Source organism: Sphaeramia orbicularis, chromosome 2 (genome assembly GCF_902148855.1).
Source record: "Sphaeramia orbicularis chromosome 2, fSphaOr1.1, whole genome shotgun sequence".
NCBI lineage: Eukaryota > Metazoa > Chordata > Actinopteri > Kurtiformes > Apogonidae > Sphaeramia > Sphaeramia orbicularis.
This window is the reverse complement of record NC_043958.1, coordinates 17389241-17413438: the sequence shown is the minus strand read 5'-3', so window position 1 is coordinate 17413438 and position 24198 is coordinate 17389241. Positions and strand designations below refer to the sequence as shown.

Genomic DNA, 24198 nt, shown 5'->3' with positions numbered 1-24198 from the left:
AAAATTATCTTGGTAAGATTTTTTGAAATAAGATTTTCAAGATCTCTTGTCTAAAAATAAGCTTTTATATCTCACTGAAAAGTTCCTCTTTAGGTGATTATGTCTTATTTTAAGTGTGATGAGATATTTTGACTAGAAATGAGAAAAATACATTTGGTAAGATTTTGATTTTTTCCAGTGTATAGGATTCTAGCTGCTAAACAGTAATGAGTCTTCTTTATCATATTTATGTTTTATGATGAAGTTTTCAGTTGGTGGAAGATCTAGACCAGGGCTGTCAAAGTCATTTTAGTTCAGCTTCCACATTCAGCCCAATATGATCTGAAATGGACCGGACCAGTAAAATAAGAACAGTGAAAAAAAAACAACATTTTTTTGCTTGACTAAAGCAAAAAAAAATCTTGAATTAAACCAAAAAATCTGCCAATGGAAAAAGTGAAAATTATCTTGGTAAGAATTCTTGAAATAAGATTTTCAAGAATAAAACTAAGTTCTTATATCTCACTGAAAAGTCACTCTTCAGGTGATTATGTCTTATTTTAAGTGTGATGAGATATTTTGACTAGAAATGAGAAAAATACACTTGGTAAGATTTTGTTTTTTTCCAGTGTATGAGATTTCTATTTGTTTTTATTTACATTTGACAGGTACCAGCCTTTTTTAGAGCTGGGATTATACGTTCATTCTTGTAAAAACTTCAATATGAGGTGCATTTTTCTGTCCTGTATTGGCTCTGTGTGGCCCTGAGGCCTTTGGATCTGCTCCAAAGGCGTTTCCAAAGCTGCTCAAGCGCTCTCAAGATACACACACACTAATCCAGTGCCTGTGTTCACCCTGTGTGTGCCACAGAGGGATTGAGGTTGACTTACATCACACGGACCAGTATGGATGAGCCTTTGCATTCTGAAAACGGTGACACAACACAGTGTGAAATGTCAAACTGGGTTCAACTTTCACGAGTGCACAAGAAAGTGAGGTTTTGTGACTGAAAAATGCTGCAGAGACACTTGTTTGTGGTTATGACAAGGCACCAAAAAGCCGATTCAAGTGTATTTTCTAGATCTTACCTTACTGAAATGTGTTTATAGTGTTGGAGAGTGAATGATTACGTGGACTTACATAACTAAAATATGAAATAAATGTAATTAGTGACAGTTACAGAATAAATACATTATGAATTAGAGAGGGTTACGTCATAGAATATCATTACTGCTTGTAATTCAACAATATTTCTTATTTGAAATCAGAAAATTGCTCCATTAATGCACAATGTTGGTTAAAATATGTGTTTTTAGAAATTTTCAGCTTTATTATGTGGTTTCAAACATTTGCTAGGAAACTAAAATGTAATCAAATCCAGTAATTAGCTGTACATTTGAACCCATTACATTACAAAATTAACATAAGTAAAGGAATAATTAAATAGGTGAATTAAGAGCACATTTATGGGATCGTTAAAAGCAGCTGTAATCATGACAGAAATGCCTCCACCGCCTCCCTTACGATTGGCTGTCGTTTTAAATGAGACTCCGCCTCCATCACAGAGCAACCAGTGAGCAAACAGACCAGAGCAAGAGGAACCACCTGCACAGACAGTGATGATATAATGTTTAGTCTCAAATATTATAAACAGCTTCTGTCCATATTCTCATTATTGTCTGTCACCTTGGTTCTGGTTCTGGCGGTGCGTGTGTGCGCCGTGACGTTGGAGGATGTGATGTCCGCCGTCAGCTCGTCCACCTGGTAGATGGCCTTCAGTAAAGCATCCTCACACTGGAGCTCAGGGCGACCAGACAGTTTCTGGAACACAGGTGTCAAAAGATATGGTCCACCAGAGGGTCCGATCCGGCCCATGGGATAAATGCAAAAATTACACTCAAGATATTAACAATCAAGGGTGTCAGAATCATTTTAGTTCAGGTTCTACATACAAACCAATCATAACAACCTATAAATAATGACAACCACAAATTATTCTCTTTGTTTTAGTGTAAAATTGCATGAAAATGTTTACTTTTACAAACTATCCTTTGACCAAAAATGTGAATAATCCTGAACAAATATGAACAACATGAAATGTCTTAAAAGAAGTGCAATTTTGACAATATTCTTATATTATTAAATGTTTTGTGTATTTGTAGATCCACTGTGTACGGTGGCCCTGAACCACAACAACAAATCACAAAGCACACAAGAAAGAGAAAGGCATGCAAAAAAAAAAAAAAACCCCACAAACAAGAAAAAGAAAATCACACAAACAAAACAAAAATACACACAAAAAAAAGAAAATCACACAAAAGAAGAAAAAAACACACACACACACAAAAGAAAAAGAAAATCACACAAAAGAAAAAACACACACACAAAAAAAAGAAAATCACACAAAAGAAGAAAAAAACACACATACACAAGAAAAAGAAAATCACGCAAACAAGAAAAAGGTCCTACTGGAAAAGGCAGGTACAATAACTGTCATGACCAGGATCTGGATGCTTCTTGTTTGCGTGAATTTTTCTTTTTCTTGTGTGTGTGTGTGTGTGTGTGTTTTTCTTGTGTGCCTTTCTTTTTCTTGTGTGCTTTGCGATTTGCCGTTGTGGTTTACCCTTCAGGGCCACCGTAACTGTGATCTGTATGTTATAATACACATGTTTAAATGATCAACAGAAAAGTACACAATATTGTTAAAATTGCACTTATTTTTCTTAGGAAATGTCAGGTTGTTCATGTTATTCACATTTTTAAGGAAACTTTGTAGATGTAAACATTTTCATAATGCACTTTTACTTTTTTCACTGTCATTATTTTACTGGCTGAAGAGTTTTTTTCAGTTTTTGATGAATTTTTGAGCAACATCTACATTTTAACTCCATTTTGAGACTCAGTATAAACATCATATAATATCTATTCTTATGACCATTAATGCTTACCTTTAAAAACACATGATTTATTAAACAGTCAGCTCATATGATCATTTTCTACACAGTAAAGTCAGGACTGTCTTTACATGTTCTGTTTTTGTTTTTTTTTTACTTTAATTTTTTTCCCCTTCCAATGAAATATTTAAGAATTTTTAAACTTTATCGGACACAAAATTGTATATGTCGACTTTGACATTTACAACAGAACATACTTTGACAATGTTGCAGATTGTTGACACAGTTACAAAACATTAAACACAAAAAAGAGTGTCGAAAAACTTCTGTACAAAAAAAACAGAAAGCAAATATAAGCACCTCTCACGATGGGTCAAAATGACGTTAATAATAAATATCACATCATCATAGATTAGCTTTTCCATTCATCTGATAAAACTGGGATAGATTGCAGAGTATCTGTTTGTACCTGCAGTAAACGTGTAGCTCTGCGGTACAGTTTGCTGTTGGTGACCTGCACGTCGATCATGTGATTCTGGTAAATCTTCCCCTTTAAGACGTGAGCTCCGGTGCTCACAGCGTTGAGCAGCAGCTTAGTGGACAGCTCCCACTGCTGAGAAAGAAGCAGAATGGATTTTCTCTCCTCTGCATTTATGTTGACTTGAATAGGAGTGAAATAGAAAACATGAGAAAAGAATCTGAAAAATAGGAATACAGACTAAATGAAACCTTTCCAAACAAGCATTTGACACCACGTCGGGTATCTATACAAAGAAAACAAATGATTAAAACTGCAATTTTATTTACCATATGTAGGGAAATTCCTGAAGATCGTGACGGCCAGGAGATTTTAATAACAGATGAACACAAACTATCGACATTATCCTGCAAAAAATTAATATACACTTAATGCACTTCACCATAAATTAAAGAAAACAGGCTGATACACTGATGCACGGAATCACCCACTTGTCCGACAGCTTCGTCTCCTTCACAGCGATGATAAACGGCGTGAAGGTTTGACGTCTTTTCTCTCACTCTGAGTGCCATCTTCGCCACCTCGTCGACGTCATCTGCGAAAAGAAGCAAGACACATGCTCATTTCCATAACATATGCACATACATTAGATATAGCTATGGTTCCGTGTGGTTAGAAATGATTAGTTATGGTCAGAATGTTACAAACAGAGGAAAGAATTATATTAATAACAGGACAAAATCTACAGTAATTAAAATTTAGTGAAAATAAAACTTGAAGTATTTTGTCTGCACTGAAGCTGAACACAAAAAAAATGTGCATTGTGAGGGTATTTTGTTGCAATATAAAATTTTATTATGACATTTGTTCTTCGTAAAGCCCTTGTGAGCGATGAAAATAAATTAAACTTTTTTCATATTGCATGTGTATACTGTATATACATCTTGTAATTAAATCTATTAGACATTAAAAGACTTGAGAAGAAAAGAAAAAAGAAGAAAAAAGGGGGAAAAGAAAAGGAAAACAAAAGTTTGCATGTTGTATTTGTAACATATGTAAAACATGCATAACGCCATGAATTTAACGTTATTTAATCACAGAATATATTGATGTAGAAGTCTCATTTGTAAGATAAAAACACAAAGTGTTGATAAGATAATAAACAAATATACTAGTCAACATTTGCTAGGGATCAGTTTGATATTTGCACAATAATTGATGTTGTATAATATTTTGGGTGACTTCATATATTATGTGTGTACTTTGGCTAGTCATGTAAAGAAAAATGGACCAAAAGGTAAAAAAACATAAATTTTTATTGCACTTTCTAGCAAGAAGGTGATACAACCCTAGTTCACAACAATTACTCTTCCAATTTTGTTTTCACTGAAACCACTCAGAATGTTCTGAAACACATACGTTGTGATGTCAATAATGTGTGTGGCCACCATCCGCATCCGCAGGCTGTACTCCACTGGGAAAGTAAATTTTCAAGTTTCCAGAATTACACCCCCGAATATAGCAAAGTTATGGTCCTGATCCCTAGCAAATGTTGACTAGTGTAAATTACAGGTAAAATTGACAAATTATAATCAGAAAGACATCATCATAAAGAAGCTGTATACCAAGTTTGAAGTCAATCAGAACTGTAGTTTGGGAGAAGAAGACGAATAAAATGTTTTCCCCATAAAAGCCCATGTTAAATTTTCCGTAAGTTCCCGGATCCAGAAGAAGATACTGATCAGCATGTAGCCATAATGTTTTGGTCATCTCCCCATCAAGGCTGGACTGTAGAAATTTCATCTTGATGTCATTTATAATTTACTGAGTTATTGCATCGATCCACTTCCTATCTCTTATAATGGGGACAGTTTTCAAAGTCGCGCCAAATCCAGAATAAGATCCGGATCCAAATAATTTCACTAGCTATTGTTGGTAAGCTAAAAATTGAATAAGATAAAGTAAACATCCTGTGGAATTTTCCAAAAAATAAATATCCACATACTTAACAAAAGCATATTTATTTGTTTGTTGCCTCTCAGTTCAAACTCCAGACTCAAAAATAGGCAAAAGGGAACAGGGACCAAATCTAACCAAAAATTACACGTGTGTCGCTTCAAGTCATACTCACCTCTATGTGCGATGGAGAAATAAGTTTGACATAGTTCACAGACTTTAGCCTTTGTTTTTTGTGTGTCAGTGGGCAGAGGTCAGGAGGACATCAGTGACAGGTTGATGGACTCCTGACCCCACGTGCGTGTTGGTTGATTGACAGCGGACACAGCCAATGATGATAGCGCTGTCTCCGCTATAAAATGAAAGTCATGTTTGGAGAAAGGCCACTACCCTGCACTTTGGAGAGCCACAGCCAATCACATGCGAGACATCGTCTAAATTTGCAGGACGTGGAAAATATGATCATAAAGCTGTGTACAGGGTGGGGAAGCAAAATTTACAATGAGCATTTAGTTGTTTTTTTCTCAGCAGGCACTACGTCAATTGTTTTGAAACCAAACATATATTGATGTCATAATCATACCTAACACTATTATCCATACCTTTTCAGAAACTTTTGCCCATATGAGTAATCAGGAAAGCAAACGTCAAAGAGTGTGTGATTTGCTGAATGCACTCGTCACACCAAAGGAGATTTCAAAAATAGTTGGAGTGTCCATAAAGACTGTTTATAATGGAAAGAAGAGAATGACTATGAGCAAAACTATTACGAGAAAGTCTGGAAGTGGAGGAAGCAACAAAAAACGTACAGCGTAAATCCAAAATCCTCAAGGATCCAACCAAATCCATGAGAAAAATGGCAACTGAGCTTGAGGTAGACAACAAGACCATTAGATATGCAGTAAAATATGATTTGAAGTTAAAATCTTACACAAGAACACCAAAACACTTGACAACAGCTATGAAGGAAAAGAGATTGGAAAGGTGCAAGAAAATTATTACATGGTTCAAGAAAAAGTCCTCCATTGTAACGATCTTTTCAGATGAAAAGATCTTCACTGTCGATGCTGTTCTGAACCGCAGAAATGACAGATTTATCGCAAAATCTCCTTTGGTGTGACGAGTGCATTCAACAAATCACACAATCTTTGACGTTTGCTTTCCTGATTACTCAAATGGGCAAAAGTTTCTGAAAAGGTATGGATAATAGTGTTAGGTATAATTATGACATCACAATATGTTTGGTTTCAAAACTATTGACGTAGTGCCTGCTGAGAAAAAACAACTAAATGTTCATTGTAAATTTTGCTTCCCCACCCTGTAGTCCCACACAAAGCAGGACAACTGGTCACCCTAACCACTGTGGATACTGGGTTTTATGTCATGCCTTATTTTTTTTTTACTTATATACAAATCTAAATTGTGAATAAATGTCTTACTGGAGTGGGTGTAGATCAAAACAACAGTGTCCTCATCATTCAAAGAAGGAAAGACCGTACTCAGAAAGTCCTCATGGGATATGCAAAAGTCCGGGCCCTTGAGAAAAGATGACAGAAAATTAAAGATGTCCCACATCACATTAGGGAGTTCAACTAAATATGCACTTTTTAATTTATATTGTTGATTTTTTTTTTTTTTTTTGCCATAAAATCTAGATCCACAGTCTTTCCAAAGTTCAAACTTCTCGTGTCTAGTGTGTTTCATAAAGCAGGTAGGATGTTTGTGAATGTAATCCTGTTGGGAGTTAATCTAGGAGTTACATGCAGCACAGTAGGATGTCTCATTACATGGCGCCAAAGTGGATTGGATTCCACTTTAATTGGATTTTCCTGGATTTCTGACATTTTAATACTTCGCAAGGTCTTATAATACATATATTCGGATTCCTCAAAAACCCAAGCTTGAGCGGAAATCTCCACGTTTGGCCTCTGCCGCCGCTGACAGCGCTGGTGTAATAAGAACATTAGCTCAGAGAAATCTCCAGAGCTCTGTCACGTTTTCATTACCGGGCCGTGCAACTTCTACTCAGATTAGTGCGTCTGTTCTGAATTTGCAAGAACTACTTATTCGTTAATTCTGTTCTGTTTTGTTACAATGGATGTTCATTCACAGAGATCACAAACCAGTGAAGTCAGGGGACCTTCGTTGTTGTTTAGCTCGATGTATCCGCCACTGATGAAGCCTCGAACGTCATTGTAGTCTGACAGAGACACATGATTTCACATTAAGTGGCGAAATTATTGCATTAGTAGAAACCACAATATCCCTGCAATGCAACACTGATGACCTTAATGTATGTATATAAATGTAAATAAAGCAAAAATATGAATCAGGCAAATAAAAATGTATTCAAATGCATTTATTTTTCGTATTTTTTATGTTTCATACCGAACTTAAATGCAGCTGTTTATGTATTTATGAGCTCTGCTGATGTTTAAAAGCCAAAACCTTCTATTTTTATTAAAGCTGTTCTGTTCCACAACAAATGCAAATGAAGTTATTATGTTGATAATGAATAAATACTTTGTCTCACCTGCTCCAAATGTAGGGATACACTCACTGGCATCAATGAGGCCCATTATAGCCAATGAGCCCCAGCCGAGGTAACACACACGCCTCCCACCCTGCAAACTGACACACAAAAAGGTGAACAGGCTGTAGATTCGGATAGCATCATTTTATTGGATGTAATATGAGGTTCCTTTATCAATTCACTATAAATCAAGGGTGCCAAACATAAGGCGTGTGGGTCAAAACCGGCCCATGGGATGAACATGCAAAGATGCTGAAGTAAAAATAGTAAAATAATGACAACTCCAAATTTTTCTCTTTGTTATGGTGCAAAAAACCCCAAAAAACACTAAGGGCCAGATCTGCTAAGGTCCCAATTTGCGTGTACGAATTTGTGTGCACAATCTAGAATTTTGCATGTGGGGTTGAACCGAGGTTTGCGGGTGATTTACTAAGATTGCTTGCGAAAATGTCAACGGGTGCAAAGTCTTGCAGGCCGCCCTATTTAAATGAGGCTTTTGCGTGCGCTAAACTGCTCTGGGATACACCTGCACTAATGGGAACAGTGTGCACAGAAATGTAACGTTGGAGGAGTTCAGTCATAGAAGGTATGGCATGACTCATTCATTCATTTATTTTTCCTTTTAAAGGTGGGGGTGGGCATTAGTTGGACTGAATGACTGTCAAGTGCACATAATTTTGTCACACTGTAGCCTAATGTCAGTGTGTATTTTTAAGCACAATCATCAGGAGTGGAAAGTGTCCCATAAAATGTGTGTGGGGGGGTGTATACGTCTCAATTATTTTTTCTTCCGCCGTTCCAAAAATGTTCACGAGGGTGAAAAATGCATTCTCTGCATCTTGTTTAATCATTTCAGTGCCTCCTAAGCACTTCCATGTGTGCACAATTATGCATCCAAACCATTTGCACCTCCTTTTGAGACGTGTTAAATACAGACGCAGTTTCTAGGAGCAAAATTGCTTTTGGGTTTGATAAATCACTTAGCGTGTGCTAAATTTCTCCTCCCAGCACACGCACAACTGTATGTAAACGCCCCATATTGCATATTCATTGTACCAAATGTACTAACTGGATGCAGACGCGCTATTTTGCACCTTTGAAAGACGCAACCTTTAGTGCGCACTGTTAGTAAATAAGTTTGTACATTTTTTTTGCGTGTGCTATGAGTTTGCACACGTTTTTATACACACAAACCTTTAGTAGATCTGGCCCTAAATTATGAAAATATTTACATTTGCAAATTATTCTTTAACAATAAAATATGAACAATCTGAAATGTCTAAAGGACATCAAGTGCAGTTTTAACAATATTCTGCCTGTTACTAAATGTTTTGTGCATTTGCAGATCCAATCCACAATACGCATGTAGAAATGATAAACTGAGGCATAATATTGTTAAAATTGCTCTTATTTTCCACAAGAAACGTCATTTTTTGAGGTTATTCTCATCTTTTTTGTTTGCATAGTTTACAAATGTAAACATTTTTATAATTTAATATTTTATATTTTTTTGATCTAAAACAAAGAGAAAACTGGAGTTGTCATTATTTATAGGTTATTTTACTGTTATTTAACTGGTCCAGCTGTAAATCATATTGTCTTGAGCATTTGCAACAACAGTAGATCATAGGTTTCACCGCTGTTTGTTGTTTTATCTGCAATAATACATTAAAAAGTATTACTAACGTACGTTTTATTGGAAAGATTTGGAGGATCTCTCACATTGTTGCAAAAAAAACTGTGGTTCATGATAATTTTATTTGGTTTCCTTGGTTTCATTTTCTTGAAGCTATAAAATTGCATGTACATATGCATATTACCCCTGCATCACATTTGAGTTACTTCATAGTATTTGAGTGCAGAGTTTGATGAATCTCCTTTAAAGTGATGTAAAAGTCCCATGAATTCTGATCTTGACAGTTCAGACTGAGATCACAGTGAAAAAGATCAGACCTGTATCTGATTCATAAGTCATATTGTCATGAAAATACAGATTTGAGTCAGAGGTGTGTGAAACCGTGGGATTTTGGCTGCTTTTGCCTGCAGCGTTAGCATTTCTTCAAATTAATTCAAGGATAAACATAAAGGACAGAAGCAGGATGTTCACCTCTGGGCAGCCGTTTCCACCAGAGCTGATATCCCTTCAGTGTGAGCATACGTGACATCCAGAGTTTCTGCGTAGGCCGACATGAGCCGAAGCATACACCTGTTGAAAGGACACGCACACCAATGACAGAATAAACTCTGCAAAGTCAGCTGAAAATAATCTGTATTTTCAATGCATGAGAGAGGGAATCATGTGAGTACTTTACAGACACAGCATCACCAGTGGCAACAGATGATGAGAGAAAAGAAAAAGGCAAACAATAAAACTATATTCTATTTGTATATTAATCTAAATGTAAATGACAGATTGCTTCATCAATTGTGAAATCTATTCTAAGCAGAATATTGAGCAGAATAGTGTATCGGCTGTCCAGTTGTCGTCTGTTAAGTGTTTAACTGTGGTAGCAGGTTTGAAATAAACATGTGAAAGTAAAAAAAAATATTGATCCATGCCTGCAGTTTATGCTATTTATGTAATAACCCTGATTAAGAATTAAAAACATGCTCATCAGTTACTACATTTAAAAGGATGTTCAAAACTAAGGTATTCATTCATTCACTTTCTGAACCCGCTTTATCCTCACTAGGGTCACGGGGGTCGCTTGGAGCTTATCCCAGCTACATAGGGGCGAAGGCGGGGTACACCCTGGACATTTTGCCAGTTCATCACAGGGCTGACGTATAGAGACAAACAATCACTCTCACATTCACACCTATGGGCAATTTAGATTAACCAATTAACCTATCAGTGCATGTCTTTGGAGAGTGGGAGGAAGTCGGAGTACCCAGAGAGAACCCACGCAGACACGGGGAGAACATGCAAACTCCACACAGAAAGGTCCCACCCCCCATCGACTGGTGTTGGAATCAAACCCAGGACGTTCTTGCTGTGAGGCACGAGTGCTATCCACTGCATCACCGTGTCGCCCTAAGGTGTTCAATAAATATAAAATATTAGGATAAAGTAAGCCAATTATTAGCATAAATCTAATATTTTGATTAGATTAGATTATTTGTTTTATTTATATTATTGTTTAACACTGTGCCATCTTGTTATCTTGTTTTGTTTCTGCAACTTTCCTTCCTGTAAACGGGGTAGGCAAAGATAAGATGTTGCTTCATCCTACGCCTTTTCACCCATGTTTAATATAGAATAGAATAGAATAGAATAGAATAGAATAGAATAGAATAGAATAGAATAGAATAGAACTTTATTGTCACTGTCACAGGAACAATGAAAATCAGTTTCGCTGCTCAGTTCAATTTAGCAGCAAATAGCATAAGAAAAAAAAATACAAATATCACAATGTTAAGAAAAGTGAACTGTGCAAAGGCTTCAGAATAAAATATTACCACACATGTGCTGCTAAAGTAATGCTAGAACTCCTGAAATGAACAAAATATACAGAGAGAATATACAGACACTGACTCAAAACTACAGAAGTGAGATATGTACAATGAACAGGATATATACAGGTGGAAGAAAGTAATATAGAAATCCAAACTGTACGTATGTATATATAATGCTCTGTTAAATGCACGAATACATTACTAACTAACTACTAACAGTATTATATTTTTAGGGTTTCCGGCACTGAAATGATAAGACCAAAAGTGATTTTTTTTTTTTTTCACTAAAATGGGACCCAAAATCCCTGGAGGCCCCCCTGCCTCTAGAGGTCAGCAACACACAATGAAAATACAATTTGACAACAGCAGCACCCGCTAATTGCTCTGTCATTAAAACAATATGCAACTGACAAAGGATGTCACATCGGGGGGAAAAGGAGAAGAGCGAGAAATAAAGTGTGGGAGTTGAGAATATTTTTTGCATTAAGGTTTAACATTCACTGCAATGTCATAATCTTCATAAAGAGTGTACGTGTAAATAAACCAGAATGTGAGCGCAGATGATTTATGTGAATGCCTTAAATACACTGATCCCTCTTAATGTGAAAACCATGTTCATGTGAGGTCAAACAGTTTTTCAGGTGACGGTTGGCAAAGATCTTCTGCGAGCTGACGGCTGCCAACACAAATAAGCACTTAAAAAGCTCCATGTTTGTACCTTTTGGGTGCACAGTCGGAGACTAGTGGCAGTGTGAAGTTATTTAAGGTCAGCCCACAGCGGGGACAGTGTTCAGGGCTGTGAATCACCAGGTTCTGATAAGCAGGACATTTAAAGCAACACACTTCAACATCACTCTGCTTTTACCTGGATGAACTCTACACTTACTTGTCTGTGACAGGTGAGTGTGTGAAGCTGGCAGCATGAGCGGCAGATATGATAACCTCCAGGAGAATCTTAGTCGCGCTGCCTCCCTTCATTCTCGAAGAACCACTGATGGCTTCCGGCTGAATGTATAAAGTCGAAGAAAACATTATTAGATAACCCTTGTTTTCTTCAATTTCTTGTTCATTTTAATGCCTAGTACAACTAAGGGTACATTTGTTTGGACAAATATAATGATAACAACAAAACTAGCTCGTAAAATTTTAATTTCAGAGCTGATATCTATCCATTTTCCATGTTTTTCTTGATAATAACCAAAATCCCTTCAGTTCTTACATCAATATCTATGGCATTGCACTGACAAAAAACAGTGCTTTTAGGCATTCCATGTTTCCTTTTTCTTTTCTTTTTTTCATAACTTTATTTATAGAGCATTTTGAACATTTTGGACAGACAGAGTGATGCACAGCGTAAGGTATAAAAATACAGATACACAATAGACATCAACTGTCACACCTGAGTGTCAACTCCCTTCTCACAAACCAACCACCACCCAAGGCCGATCACTCAAAACCCAAATAAAAAACAAAGAAACAGTTAAAGAAAACAATTCAACTTACATGTACATGTCATGTTTTCTTTTCTGTCTGTTTTAGTCACATGAGTACACACAGGAGTTAGTACTTGATTGCATAACTATTGTTTTTGATGACTTTTGATGGTCTAATAATTTCTTCCATGAGTGAACATACATGAGGTTCTCAGACACAAGTACACACACGTCATGAATAGCAAATGACACCTAAAAAATATGTATGTATCGGCTAAAATTTGCTTTGAGGTCTTCTTTCTGTCTTTGTGCAAAAGAAATAAATATAAGTGAATCCCCAAAGGAACTTTTGCTGGTAAATGCAAGTTATTAAATTGAATTGCCTTTATTGTCATTTGACAGTACAAAGTACATCAAACAAAATTGAGTTTGATGATTAGGGACATCGGCCCGCTGCTCCTACTAGAGCGCTACCACAAGTTCTGCAAATTTACAGGATTTCAGTTCTGTTGCAACATGTTGATGGTCATATGAACTATGTTTTCAGGTCAAAAATGTCCAATTTCATCACAATTAAAGCTATATTTTCATGTCACAAATGGCCAAGTTATATTTTAACCGAATTTACCTGAAAAACAAATATTCTATTCTTTTAGATTCCTCAATTTTTCTTACAAGATTATATCCTACATATCACATGTTTTATTTTTACAGGTTGCAATATGGAGTATGGTGCTGATCCATCCTGCTTATGTTACGCCAATACATACATTAAGAATGTCACACGTCACTTTTTAAATCAACAGTTTTCTAATAATAAGCATTTTTATAAAGAAATAACAATTCTATATTGTTATTTCCTCTTTAGTATGATGATAAACTATACAATAAATAATTCTGATACTAGTTTTTGCACAGGGATCATTTGTGGAAACGGTGACATGGCTGCCAAGCATCAGTATGATGGGATCCGGAACAACCATGTCACATCCGTCCACTGCCACATTTTGTGTTTTTGTGTCAGCTGTTATTGTTTTAGATCCACAATACTAACATTTATGAATAAGAGGAGAATTAGCAATAGTAAGTATATAAGTTTATTACTAATAAAGTACTGGTACTGACCAGAGCATCATGGGTAATGTCATGTCCGTCCACCAGCAAAAGTTTTCATATACACGTGCTATTCCAAATCCAATATTTCTGAAAATATAGCTTCCATTGTCAAATAATATCAGTAGTCTGTGCACAAATGGATTAGCATTATTTCAACACAATTTTTTTTGCAAAAATGGCCACTCATTTGACCCCCTAAGTAAATTTTAGCTGGTATGTATATAAATGTATATAATGCAAAAATATGGATCAGGCAAATAAAAATGTTTTCAAATGCAAATATTTTTTGTATTTTTTATGTTTCGTACCGTACTTAAACGCAGCTGTTTATGTATTTATGAACTCTGAAGATGTTCAAAAGCCAAAACCTTCTATTACATACTATTACATGATATGTAACAGTAAAAAGAGATTATTACCCCGACTGCTGGGTTAATGAGGAAGGCTTTCTGAGTTGCAGCAAGTTTCTGCATCCTTTGCACCACATCACGAAAAGTAAATGTGCAGCCTAACATTGGGTCATTCCTACACAAAAAGACACAGTTATTTGCATGTTAAAATATTCAACATGGCATGCATTCGCAAAAACACATACCTGGCCTGGTGTGCAGGATTAAAGCCTACCAGTACAGGAGTGTAGACCTCAGGATGCTGCAGGCAAAAGTCAAGCTGACCTGCCACAAATGGAGCCTATGCATGGAAATACTTGGAATTATTAATACATTTTGAGGCGTCCCTGTACTGTTTTACACTGAATTCTCAAATCACAGTGACTTACAGATAATCCACAAGAAATGCCGATGTACAAAACTTGCTTCTTCCCCTCACAGAGCTGAAGAGCATCAAAATAAGCAGAGGTCACACAGTGTGGTTGTGCTAAAATGCTAATATCGTCACAAATTTGGGTTGAAATCTTGACACTACCACCTAGAATTTCAGTATGTAAAACAGTTTAAGTATTACAATAATATATTTTATGTCACCAAATTGCAATAAATGTAAACTTCAGCTGGGTATAAGCTCCATTACCTGTTGAAATGTCACATAATTCAGATGTTCTTAAAAACACTGAAGCTATTGCTAAACACGTGTCAGCAGATGCATAATTATATTTGCTTTAAAATGTTTCTGATTTCTCATAACTACAAGAATTAGTATTTCTAACACATTTAATATTGGCCAGTAAAGCTATTTTGGTGATGTTTCTCATAATCTCTGAATAATAATGATAATAATAATAATAATACATAATCTCTGAATCGTCTTGAACCAAATTTTTCTGCTGCGTTTTTTTGTATACAAATCACACTGTGCCAACGCTCCTTTATGATTGGTTCCCAGAGTTGACTCCACCCTTTTTCTTCTTTTTGATTGATTGGACAAGTACGCCTGTCCTATTAACCAATCACGCTTCAGCAATCGCCGTCCCTGTTATACAGTCTCGGAAAAAATTATTACACCACTCTTGTTTTCTTCAATTTCTTGTTCATTTTAATGCCTGGTACAACTAAAGGTACACTTGTTTGGATAAATATAATGATAACAAAAAAAAAATAGCTCATAAGAGTTTAATTTGATTTAATTTAATTTAATTTTCCATAGTTTTCTTGATAATAACCAAAATCACTGAAGTTCTTTGATCAATATCTATGGTATTGTACTGACAAAAACAGTGCTTGTAGTCATTCCATGTTTTCTTTTCTGCCTGTTTTAGTCTCATGATACACACAGGAGTTAGTACTTGATTGCATAACCATTGTTTTTGATGACTTTTGGTGGTGTAATAATTTTTTCTGCGACTGTATACTCATATCATTCACTTTCAGCTCCTTCAGATGCCTTCATAAGACTAAACTCTAAACAGTGAACTGCAGTTGGATCAGGGTGGTTTATGGGTAATGGCATAAAATATTATTGCAAACACATGCAGATGACGTTTAAGGAAATACTGATTTTTAAAAACTATATGGACAAAAATATTGGGACACATCGTGGCTACAGCTCATTAGATATCCTAAATATCATTGCATTGCATTGGTTAGTTTTGTTTAAATTGTTATCTTTGCTTCCAAAATGTCTCTGAGATGGTTTATACTGAATTTTTCTCTATTCTATGTATGTTTCTCTATTTTTTTTAATCCATGACTATGATTTCTATGATTTTTTTTTTTTGTGTGTTCTGACTGTAAGTAATTAACCATCTACTGTATTCACATTTTATTTTGGAAGAAAAATCTCCCATTAAAATTTAAGGAAATATTGATGTTTATAAAGTATATGGACAAAAATATTGGGACACATCATGGCTACACCTCATAAGAAGTCCTGTTCATGCTGATTTGAGATATAAACAACAATATTTCCTTAAAGTTTAATGGGAGATTTTTCTTCCTGAGTGAGATGGGAATAAAGTAGACGGTTAGTTGTGGTAGAAAATTATTATTCACGGTCAGAGCATGAAAAATATTTTAGAAATTTAGAGGTAGAACATTTAAATCATAGTCATTTGGAAAAAAAAATTAAAGTAAAAACCATCTCTGAGGCATTTTTGAAGCAAATATAACAATTTAATCAAAACTAACCAATGCAATGTAATGATATTTATCACAATATAAAACTATATTGTAACATTTATCATTATTGTTTTATATTCCAGGCCCCTGTTAGAAAAGAAACGCCTGAATTCAACGTGTCCCAATACTTTTGTCCATATAGTGTATACTAGTGGTTTGCAATTGAAAATGTCCTGATTTTGGAAGAAAACTCTCCCATTAAAATTTAAGGAAATATTGATGTTTATAAAGTATATGGACAAAAATATTGGGGCACATCATAGCTACACCTCATTAGATGTCCTGTTCATGCTGATTTGAGATATAAACAACAGTATTTCCTTAAAGTTTAACGGGAGATTTTTCTTCCTGAGTGAGAGCACGATAAATATTTTAGAAATTTAGAGGTAGAACTTTTAAAATGATACAAAATCAATGCTGAGAGAAGTTAAGTAACAGCCATCTCTGAGGTATTGTAGAAGCAAAGATAATAATTTAAACCAAACTAACCAATGCAATGAAATGACATTTATCACAATATAAAACTATATTATGATATTTATCATTATTGTTTTGTATGCCAGACACCTGTTAGAAAAGAAACACCTGAATTCAACATGTCCCGATACTTTTGTCCACATAGCGTTTATGTGTGACCTGCTTTAGTGTGAGCATGCCCTGTTTGGGGTCGTCTTCAGGAGCTTCTTGGGAGGAAAGCAGAGCTCTGAGGAAAATAAAAGAGAAGATTTATTATTAAAACATAAGCTCATTACATCACTACAATCAGGTCCAAAGAGCATGTGCATTTTTAATGGATGAGTAGAAAAAAAAAAAAAAAAAAAAAAACAGACAGCAGACAGAATACAAGTTAATAAATTATAAAATACTATTATTTCACAGCGGCAACGATTACAGCTTGGTGTGTATAATTACCCCTATTATAGAGAGTTATGTAACCACCCACATCTGTTTGTTTGTTGGTCTTGTATGTATGTCTGTCAGAAGGATTATGAAAAAAAAAGCAAAACACTGCACTGATTTTCATGAAACGCAGTGGGAGGGGAGGGCAGGAGCCAAGGACGATCCCTATAAATGTTCGAGCAGAGCCATATAAAAGAAGCGGATCCTGTTATTTTATTGCTCTTTTCTAATATTGTGGGATGGAGTATTTGATTGAATTGCACGACTTGGCAGAGACATATGCTGCGCTGATACCCTGGGGTTGTTTTTACACAGATGGGTGACAAATTAAAGGAAAAAAAACAACATATACTGTATATATTGTGTATTATTAAGGTGCTGGAGGATCATGTGCTGCAAGAACAGGTTTAGGGGCTTACTCTTAAAGACGTAGAACTATTTTAGGGATGACAGATGCATTTTTTTCTCTAAATGTAACTCTTTTTATAATATTATCCTCTGCATTTGGCATTTTCAGTGAAAATCTAGTATTTCCCAGTATTTAATTTATTGATCATGTAGAAGTTCATAACATATCAGAGTAAATTCAAAGATTATTATATCAAAAACATGAAAACTCCAGACAAAGTGACTTTCAGCAAAATATATCATTAACTGAATGTAAAAACATGTCGATAACTATATAATTTGTCATTTTACATGGGGTTTTTTGGTGAATCAGTGACGACAAAGATGTTTCATTACAGAGTCACTGAACGTCCAGTTGGGTCATATCTGATGGCAATGAAAAGCTGAGAAACTGCATTTTACCTGAATTATTTACATGTATTGATAGAATTAGTGGTTTAAAAGTTATGTAACATTTTACATCTGTAGATGTTTTTAATTGCAAACAGATTCGAGTCTTTGTCCATTCTTCCAAAAAATATTAGATAGAGTGGTCAGGTGTTAAGGACACTACATATGATCATTTTCATTTTCACACTCATTAACCATCAAATGCACTACAGATGGGTGCATTATCACCATTAGAGAGAACGTTTTCATCTGCTTTTTACTAGAATTTATCACTTATCTGTGAATTTCCATTTTTACCAGCTCTGTTTTTAAACTTTATATAATTTATTATGTATAGTGTGCTTACTGCTGCATTCTATTTTTTATTCTTGTATTTGATTTCTATCTATCTATCTATCTATCTATCTATCTATCTATCTATCTATCTATCTATCTATCTATCTATCTATATTGTCCATCCATCTATCCATCTGTCCGTCCATCCATCCATCATCCATCCATCCATATTGTCCATCCATCCATCCATCCATCCATTATTGTCCATCCATCCATCCATTCATCCATCCACCCATCTATATTGTCCATCCATTCATCCATCTACCCATCTATATTGTCCATCCATCCATCCATCTATATTGTCCATCCATCCATCCATCCAACCATTATTGTCCATCCATCCATCCATCCATCCATCCATCCATCCATCCATCCATCCATCCATCCATCCATCCATCCATCCACCCATCTATATTGTCCATCCATTCATCCATCCACCCATCTATATTGTCCATCCATCCATCCATCCATCTATATTGTCCATCCATCCATCCATCCAACCATTATTGTCCATCCATCCATCCATCCATCCATCCATAAAGTAAAAAAAAAAAAAGTAGCCCTGACACACCTGTCTCCTCCTGCGATAATGTACGAGTAGACTGGTTTCTGGTTCATCTCCTTCAGGGCTTTGTTGAAGGCAGACTAACAGCACAAACAAAACACAAAACAGAACAAGAGTTATCGTTCCATAAAACAAATGAGATTGCCTCATGAAACTTCATTAAATGTCATTTCTTATACAATATTACTGGCATGGTCTGTGATACATTCCCGTAAAAACAGATACAATGTGATGTCAAATGCAGGGAAATGTAAATAAATAATATGAACATTGCTTGATGTGTTGTCATTGCTCGCTTGCGGTGGATTAAGTCATGCACAGAGCGCTTAAGGACAGCTTTTACCGCGATGAGGAAAGCCAGCCGACCAGAAGTCCCACAGCCGCTCAGTACCACGAGGCTGGGTTCGGAATTCTGAAGGAAAAAAAAAACAGAAGGCAGACTGTTACCGCTGTTACCATGTCTGACTGAACAAAAGAAACACAGGCTGAATAAGAAGACGCCACCTTCAGAATGAGCTCCACTCTCTGTGCAACTGTCGCCATGGTTTTCACCACCTGGTCACTCTGAAGCCTCTAAACACACATCAACATGAGAAATTTACTGCTCAAAATTGGTTTCTAATTGTTGTGAACTACCCTGACCTTTGACCTTTACCTGATATTGACTTCCTGCTGCCTCCTCTTGAAGCATCTGAGTGTCGCAGGCCTGTAACATCCTCACGATGTGATTGGCTGAAGCTCTGTCAATGTCACAGGTCAAGGGGTTGGATTTCTCTGAAACAGGAAGCGATGGCTCATAGTCTGAGGACTGAGAAACACACAGTTTAAGACAAAGAAAAATCAAGACATTTTCAACTGCAAACCACTAACATAAAGTATATGGACAAAAGTACTGGGACATGTTGAATTTAGGTGTTTCTTCTTTAACAGTGGTCTGGGATACCAAGCAATAATGATAAATGTTATAATATAGTTTTATGTTGGGATAAATATCATTACATTGCATTGGTTAGTTTTGATTAAATTGTTATATTTGTTTCGAAAATGCCTCAGAGATGGTTTTTACTTAATTTGTTTTTTCCGTGACTATGATTTTAAATGTTCTACCTCTAAATTTCTAAAATATTTTTCATGCTCTGACAGTGAATAATAATTTTCTACCACAACTAACTGTCTACTTTATTGCCATCACACTTAGGAAGAACAATCTCCCATTAAACTTTAAGGAAATATTGATATTTAAATCTCAAATCAGCATGAACAGGACATCTTATGAGCTGTAGCCTTGATGTGTCCCAATATTTTTGTCCATATACTGTATAAACATCAATATTTTCTTAAATTCTAATAGGAGATTTTTATTGTTATGTGAGATGTGAATAAACTAGATGGTTAGTTATTTACAGTCAGAGCACAAAACTATTATAGAAATCATAGTCATAGTTTAAAAAAAAAAAGTTTAGTCTGTAAAAACCATCTCTGAGACATTTTGGAAGCAAAAATAATAATTAAAAAAAAACTAACCAATGCAATGTAATGAAATTATCCCAGACTCCTGTTAGAAAAGAAACACCTGCATTCGAACGTGTCCCACTACTTTTGTCCATATACTTTATAAACATCAATATTTCCTTAAAGTTTAATGGGAGATTTTTCTTCCTAAGTGAGATGTGAATAAACTAGATGGTTAGTTATTTACAGTCAGAACACAAAAAATATTCTAGAAATCACAGTCATGGATAAAAAATTAAAAAGAAATGTTGAGAGAAATTCCATAAAAAACATCTCAGAGACATTTTAGAAGCAAAGATAACAATTTAAACAAAACTAACCAATACAATGCAATGATATTTATCCCAGTATAAAACTACATTATGACATTTGTTATTATTGTTTTGTATCCCTGACCCCTGTTAGAAAAAAAAACAAAAAACACCTGAAATACTGTTGTCCATAAGTGTGTGAAGGGAATGACCTTTGACTTTTTGCCAGTTTATATCTTCTGGTCAGGTTAGTTTACATAACCTGCATGATTTAATAAAGAGTGTTCATGTTTGCAAAAAAAAAAAAAAACAATCACCCGTAAATTGCTTCAACTTGATCCACCGGTGCTGGAGGACTAGTTGAAAATTGTAGTTGAAATTCACAAAATGGAGAGATTAACATTTATGATGAGGCTGTAACATGAACTTTACATGACAAGGTGGGGCAAATGGATTAGTTTCTTTATATACAAGTAATGTGTGGTTTGTCTCATTGTCCTGTGAAATGTTCTATAAACTGCTGCTCTAAAAATGTAGTTGTGTAACTTGATTATTTCATAATTGTAATCTATCTTTACTATTAGATTGCGATTATAATCTATTGTTGATTGTTGTTTGTTGTTATATTCTGTATGGCAAAATGATAAATAACTAATAAAAACTAAAAAAAAAAAAAATAGAAAAGCACTCGGAGAGCATAGACCTCTGCCAAGGCAGATCAGTGACACCCCCCCATGTTTGGCTGGCACAAGGAACAAATGATTAAATTTTGGTGGTGATGGGGGGGGGGGGGGGGGTACTGAAGCGCATTATGCCGAATTCTGCTCCCTGCCGAAAACTGCATCCCCAGCCCAGGATGATGTATTTTTCAGCAGTATCTGTTTTTATTGTTATATATTTTGTGTGTTTTCTATTTAAGATTTAACGTTTTAAAGTTTCAAATACCTTACAGTTTGTAAATTATTTAATATTAACCCTTTCATGCACAGTGGTCACTCCAGTGGACAGTTCTTCTCCAGCTGTTCTCTTGTATATTCATGGGTTTAGTTGTTTTAGTTCCATATCAACCAACACAGTGGACACTTACACATCATCTCATAAACTGCAATTCATACCATTACTGTAACTTTGCTGTTGTTGATTGGTTCTTGAGTGGAAATCAATTGTTAATTGTTATTTTTTGCATATTATCTCCATGAAGTGAGTAATAACTAGTATTAGAATATGTTAAAATGTGAGAAAACATCAGATTATCTGCATTAAACATGGTTTCATTTCACTGTTTTCATATCACTTTATCATATTGGGTTTTAAATACATGTTTCTTTGCTTCAAGAATAAAATTCATGGTGTAGCTGAGTGGACATTTTAGTAAACCTAGGGGGAAAAAAACCTCAATCTCATTGGTTTTTTTCATGCCTAAGGAGGAATAAAAACACTCAAGAAAAAAAAAAAAACAACAACAAAAAACTCAACTATAAGGTTCTCATAATTCATGCATGAAAGGGTTAAACAGATAAAAAAACGTAACTGTAACATCTTACAATGTTATTAATTAATTGCTACACAGCTACGATGTTGCTCAGAGGGTGAATAATTTACAATTAATTTCATACCCTATAGTCAAAAAAAAGAGAAAAATTAACTGTGGAAATGAACTAGAATGAATTTGGTGCACATTGTTCTCTTCATGGCTGACTTCGGAGGGGGGAGCAGTTTTCGGCAACGAGTAGAATTCGCCACAACAGCGCAGACCTCCGCCAAGGCAGATCAGTGCCCCCCCCCCGATCACCACCAAAATTTAATCATTTATTCCTTGTGCCAGTATCAATATTTCCTGAAATTTTCATCCAAATCCGTCCATAACTTTTGGAGTTATCTTGCACACACACAGACACACACACAGACAGACAGACAAACCAACGCCGGTTAAAACATAACCTCCTTGGCGGAGGTAAAGTGTTCCTGTTTGTCAGTGTTCTCACCTCCCATGCTCGTGCAGTGGAGGGTCTACACTTCCACTCAGATCCTGCCATCGCTTGTCCTTTCCTGCCGAAAACAATTAGCTGCAATGAACAAAAGCCTGTGTGTGCAGCACTTCAGTCAGTTCGAAGTCAAAGTGAAACCCAGGAAGTGTGCAGCTCTAACTACAACAACAAAGTTCACTTAAAGGGACAGTACAGGGATTGTCCACCAGTAAGGAACTCATCTTACAAACTGCATTGTTGCCATAATACTTATTTTTAATTTGACCTTGTACATGTATTTTATTACACTGGAAAAAAAATCAAAATCTTACCAAGTGTATTTTTCTCATTTCTAGTCAAAATATCTCATCACTCTTAAAATAATCACCTAAAGCAGGGGTGTCAAACATGCGGCCCAGGGGTCAAATGCAGCCCGCCAAAGGGTCCAGTTCGGCCCCTGGTATGTTTTTGCCAAGTGCAAAAATTCCACAGTCTTGAATTGAATTAAGCAAAAAAAAAAAAAAAAAAATTAGCTTGAATTAAGGAAAAAATCTTGAATTAAGCCAAAAAAAAAAAAAAAATCTTCAATTAAGTTAAAAAAAAAAAATCTTCAATTAAGCAAAAAAAAAAAATCTTCAATTAAGCCAAAAAAAAATCTTCAATTAAGAAAAAAAAGATCTTCAATTAAGCCAAAACAAAACAAAAAAAATCTTCAATTAAGTTAAAAAAAAATCTTCAATTAAGCCAAAAAAAAAAAAAAAATCTTGAATTAACAACTTAAATTTCTTTTCTTTGTTTTAGTGCAAAAAATAACATTAAATTATGAAAATATTTACATTTACAAACTATCATGTGACACTAAAATGTGAATAACCTGAACAAATATGAACAACCTGAAATATCTAAAGAAAATTAAACACAATTTTAACAATTTTTCTGCCTGTTCCTCAGTGTTTAGTGTCTTTGTAGATCTGATCCATAATGCACATGGACAAATGATGAGTTGAGGAATAATATTGTTAAAATTGCACTAAATTTTCTTACGTTTTTTTAATTTAAATTTCAGTTTTTTCAGGGTTTTTTTTTTGGGGGGGGGGTAGTTTATAAAAGAAAGTATTTTCATAATTTAATGGGTTTTTTTTTACACTAAAACAAAGACAAAAATTTGGAGTTGTCATTATTTACGGGTTATTATGTTATTATTTTTCTGGTTCGGCCCACTTCAGATCAAATTTAACTGAATATGGCCCCTGAACTAAAATGAGTTTGACACCCCTGACCTAAAGAGTAACTTTTCAGTGAGATATACGAACTTATCTCTAGATAATAGTTCTTATTTCAAGACATCTTACCAAGATAATTTTCACTTGTTCACTTGGTCACTTTGCTTGAATTAAGCAAAAAAATCTGCCAATGGAACAAATGAAAATTATCTTGGTAAGATGTCTTGA

The 24198-nt window shown here is 35.2% G+C and overlaps 1 protein-coding gene and 1 long non-coding RNA gene across 2 annotated transcripts; one reads left to right on the top strand and one right to left on the bottom strand.

The window, feature by feature from the left end:
- Positions 1-614: 614 nt before the first annotated feature.
- Positions 615-22900, bottom strand: gckr (glucokinase (hexokinase 4) regulator). Its single transcript, XM_030156519.1, has 19 exons — positions 22766-22900; positions 19673-19825; positions 19522-19590; positions 19361-19429; positions 19024-19097; positions 17055-17121; positions 14624-14677; positions 14441-14535; positions 14265-14370; positions 12183-12301; positions 9948-10046; positions 7841-7938; positions 7431-7507; positions 6747-6843; positions 3843-3946; positions 3681-3758; positions 3343-3486; positions 1666-1800; positions 615-1584 (listed from the first exon to the last, which is right to left on the bottom strand). The coding sequence occupies exons 1-19, from the start codon at positions 22814-22816 to the stop codon at positions 1471-1473; spliced, it is 1803 nt and encodes a 600-aa protein (XP_030012379.1). The 5' UTR covers positions 22817-22900; the 3' UTR covers positions 615-1470.
- On the top strand, positions 2827-3587 carry LOC115435051 (uncharacterized). Its single transcript, XR_003937638.1, has 2 exons — positions 2827-3011; positions 3321-3587. It is a non-coding gene; the product is annotated as an uncharacterized LOC115435051 (long non-coding RNA).
- Positions 22901-24198: the final 1298 nt, after the last annotated feature.

Coding starts and splice junctions, on each gene's coding strand:
- gckr (XM_030156519.1), bottom strand. CDS start 22,816: ATGGCAGGATCTGAGTGGAAGTGTAGACCCTCCACTGCACGAGCATGG. Junction 12,302..14,264: donor TCATTAACCCAGCAGTCGGG/GTAATAATCTCT, acceptor TTATACATTCAG/CCGGAAGCCATCAGTGGTTC. Junction 3,759..3,842: donor GAGACGAAGCTGTCGGACAA/GTGGGTGATTCC, acceptor AATTTTTTGCAG/GATAATGTCGATAGTTTGTG.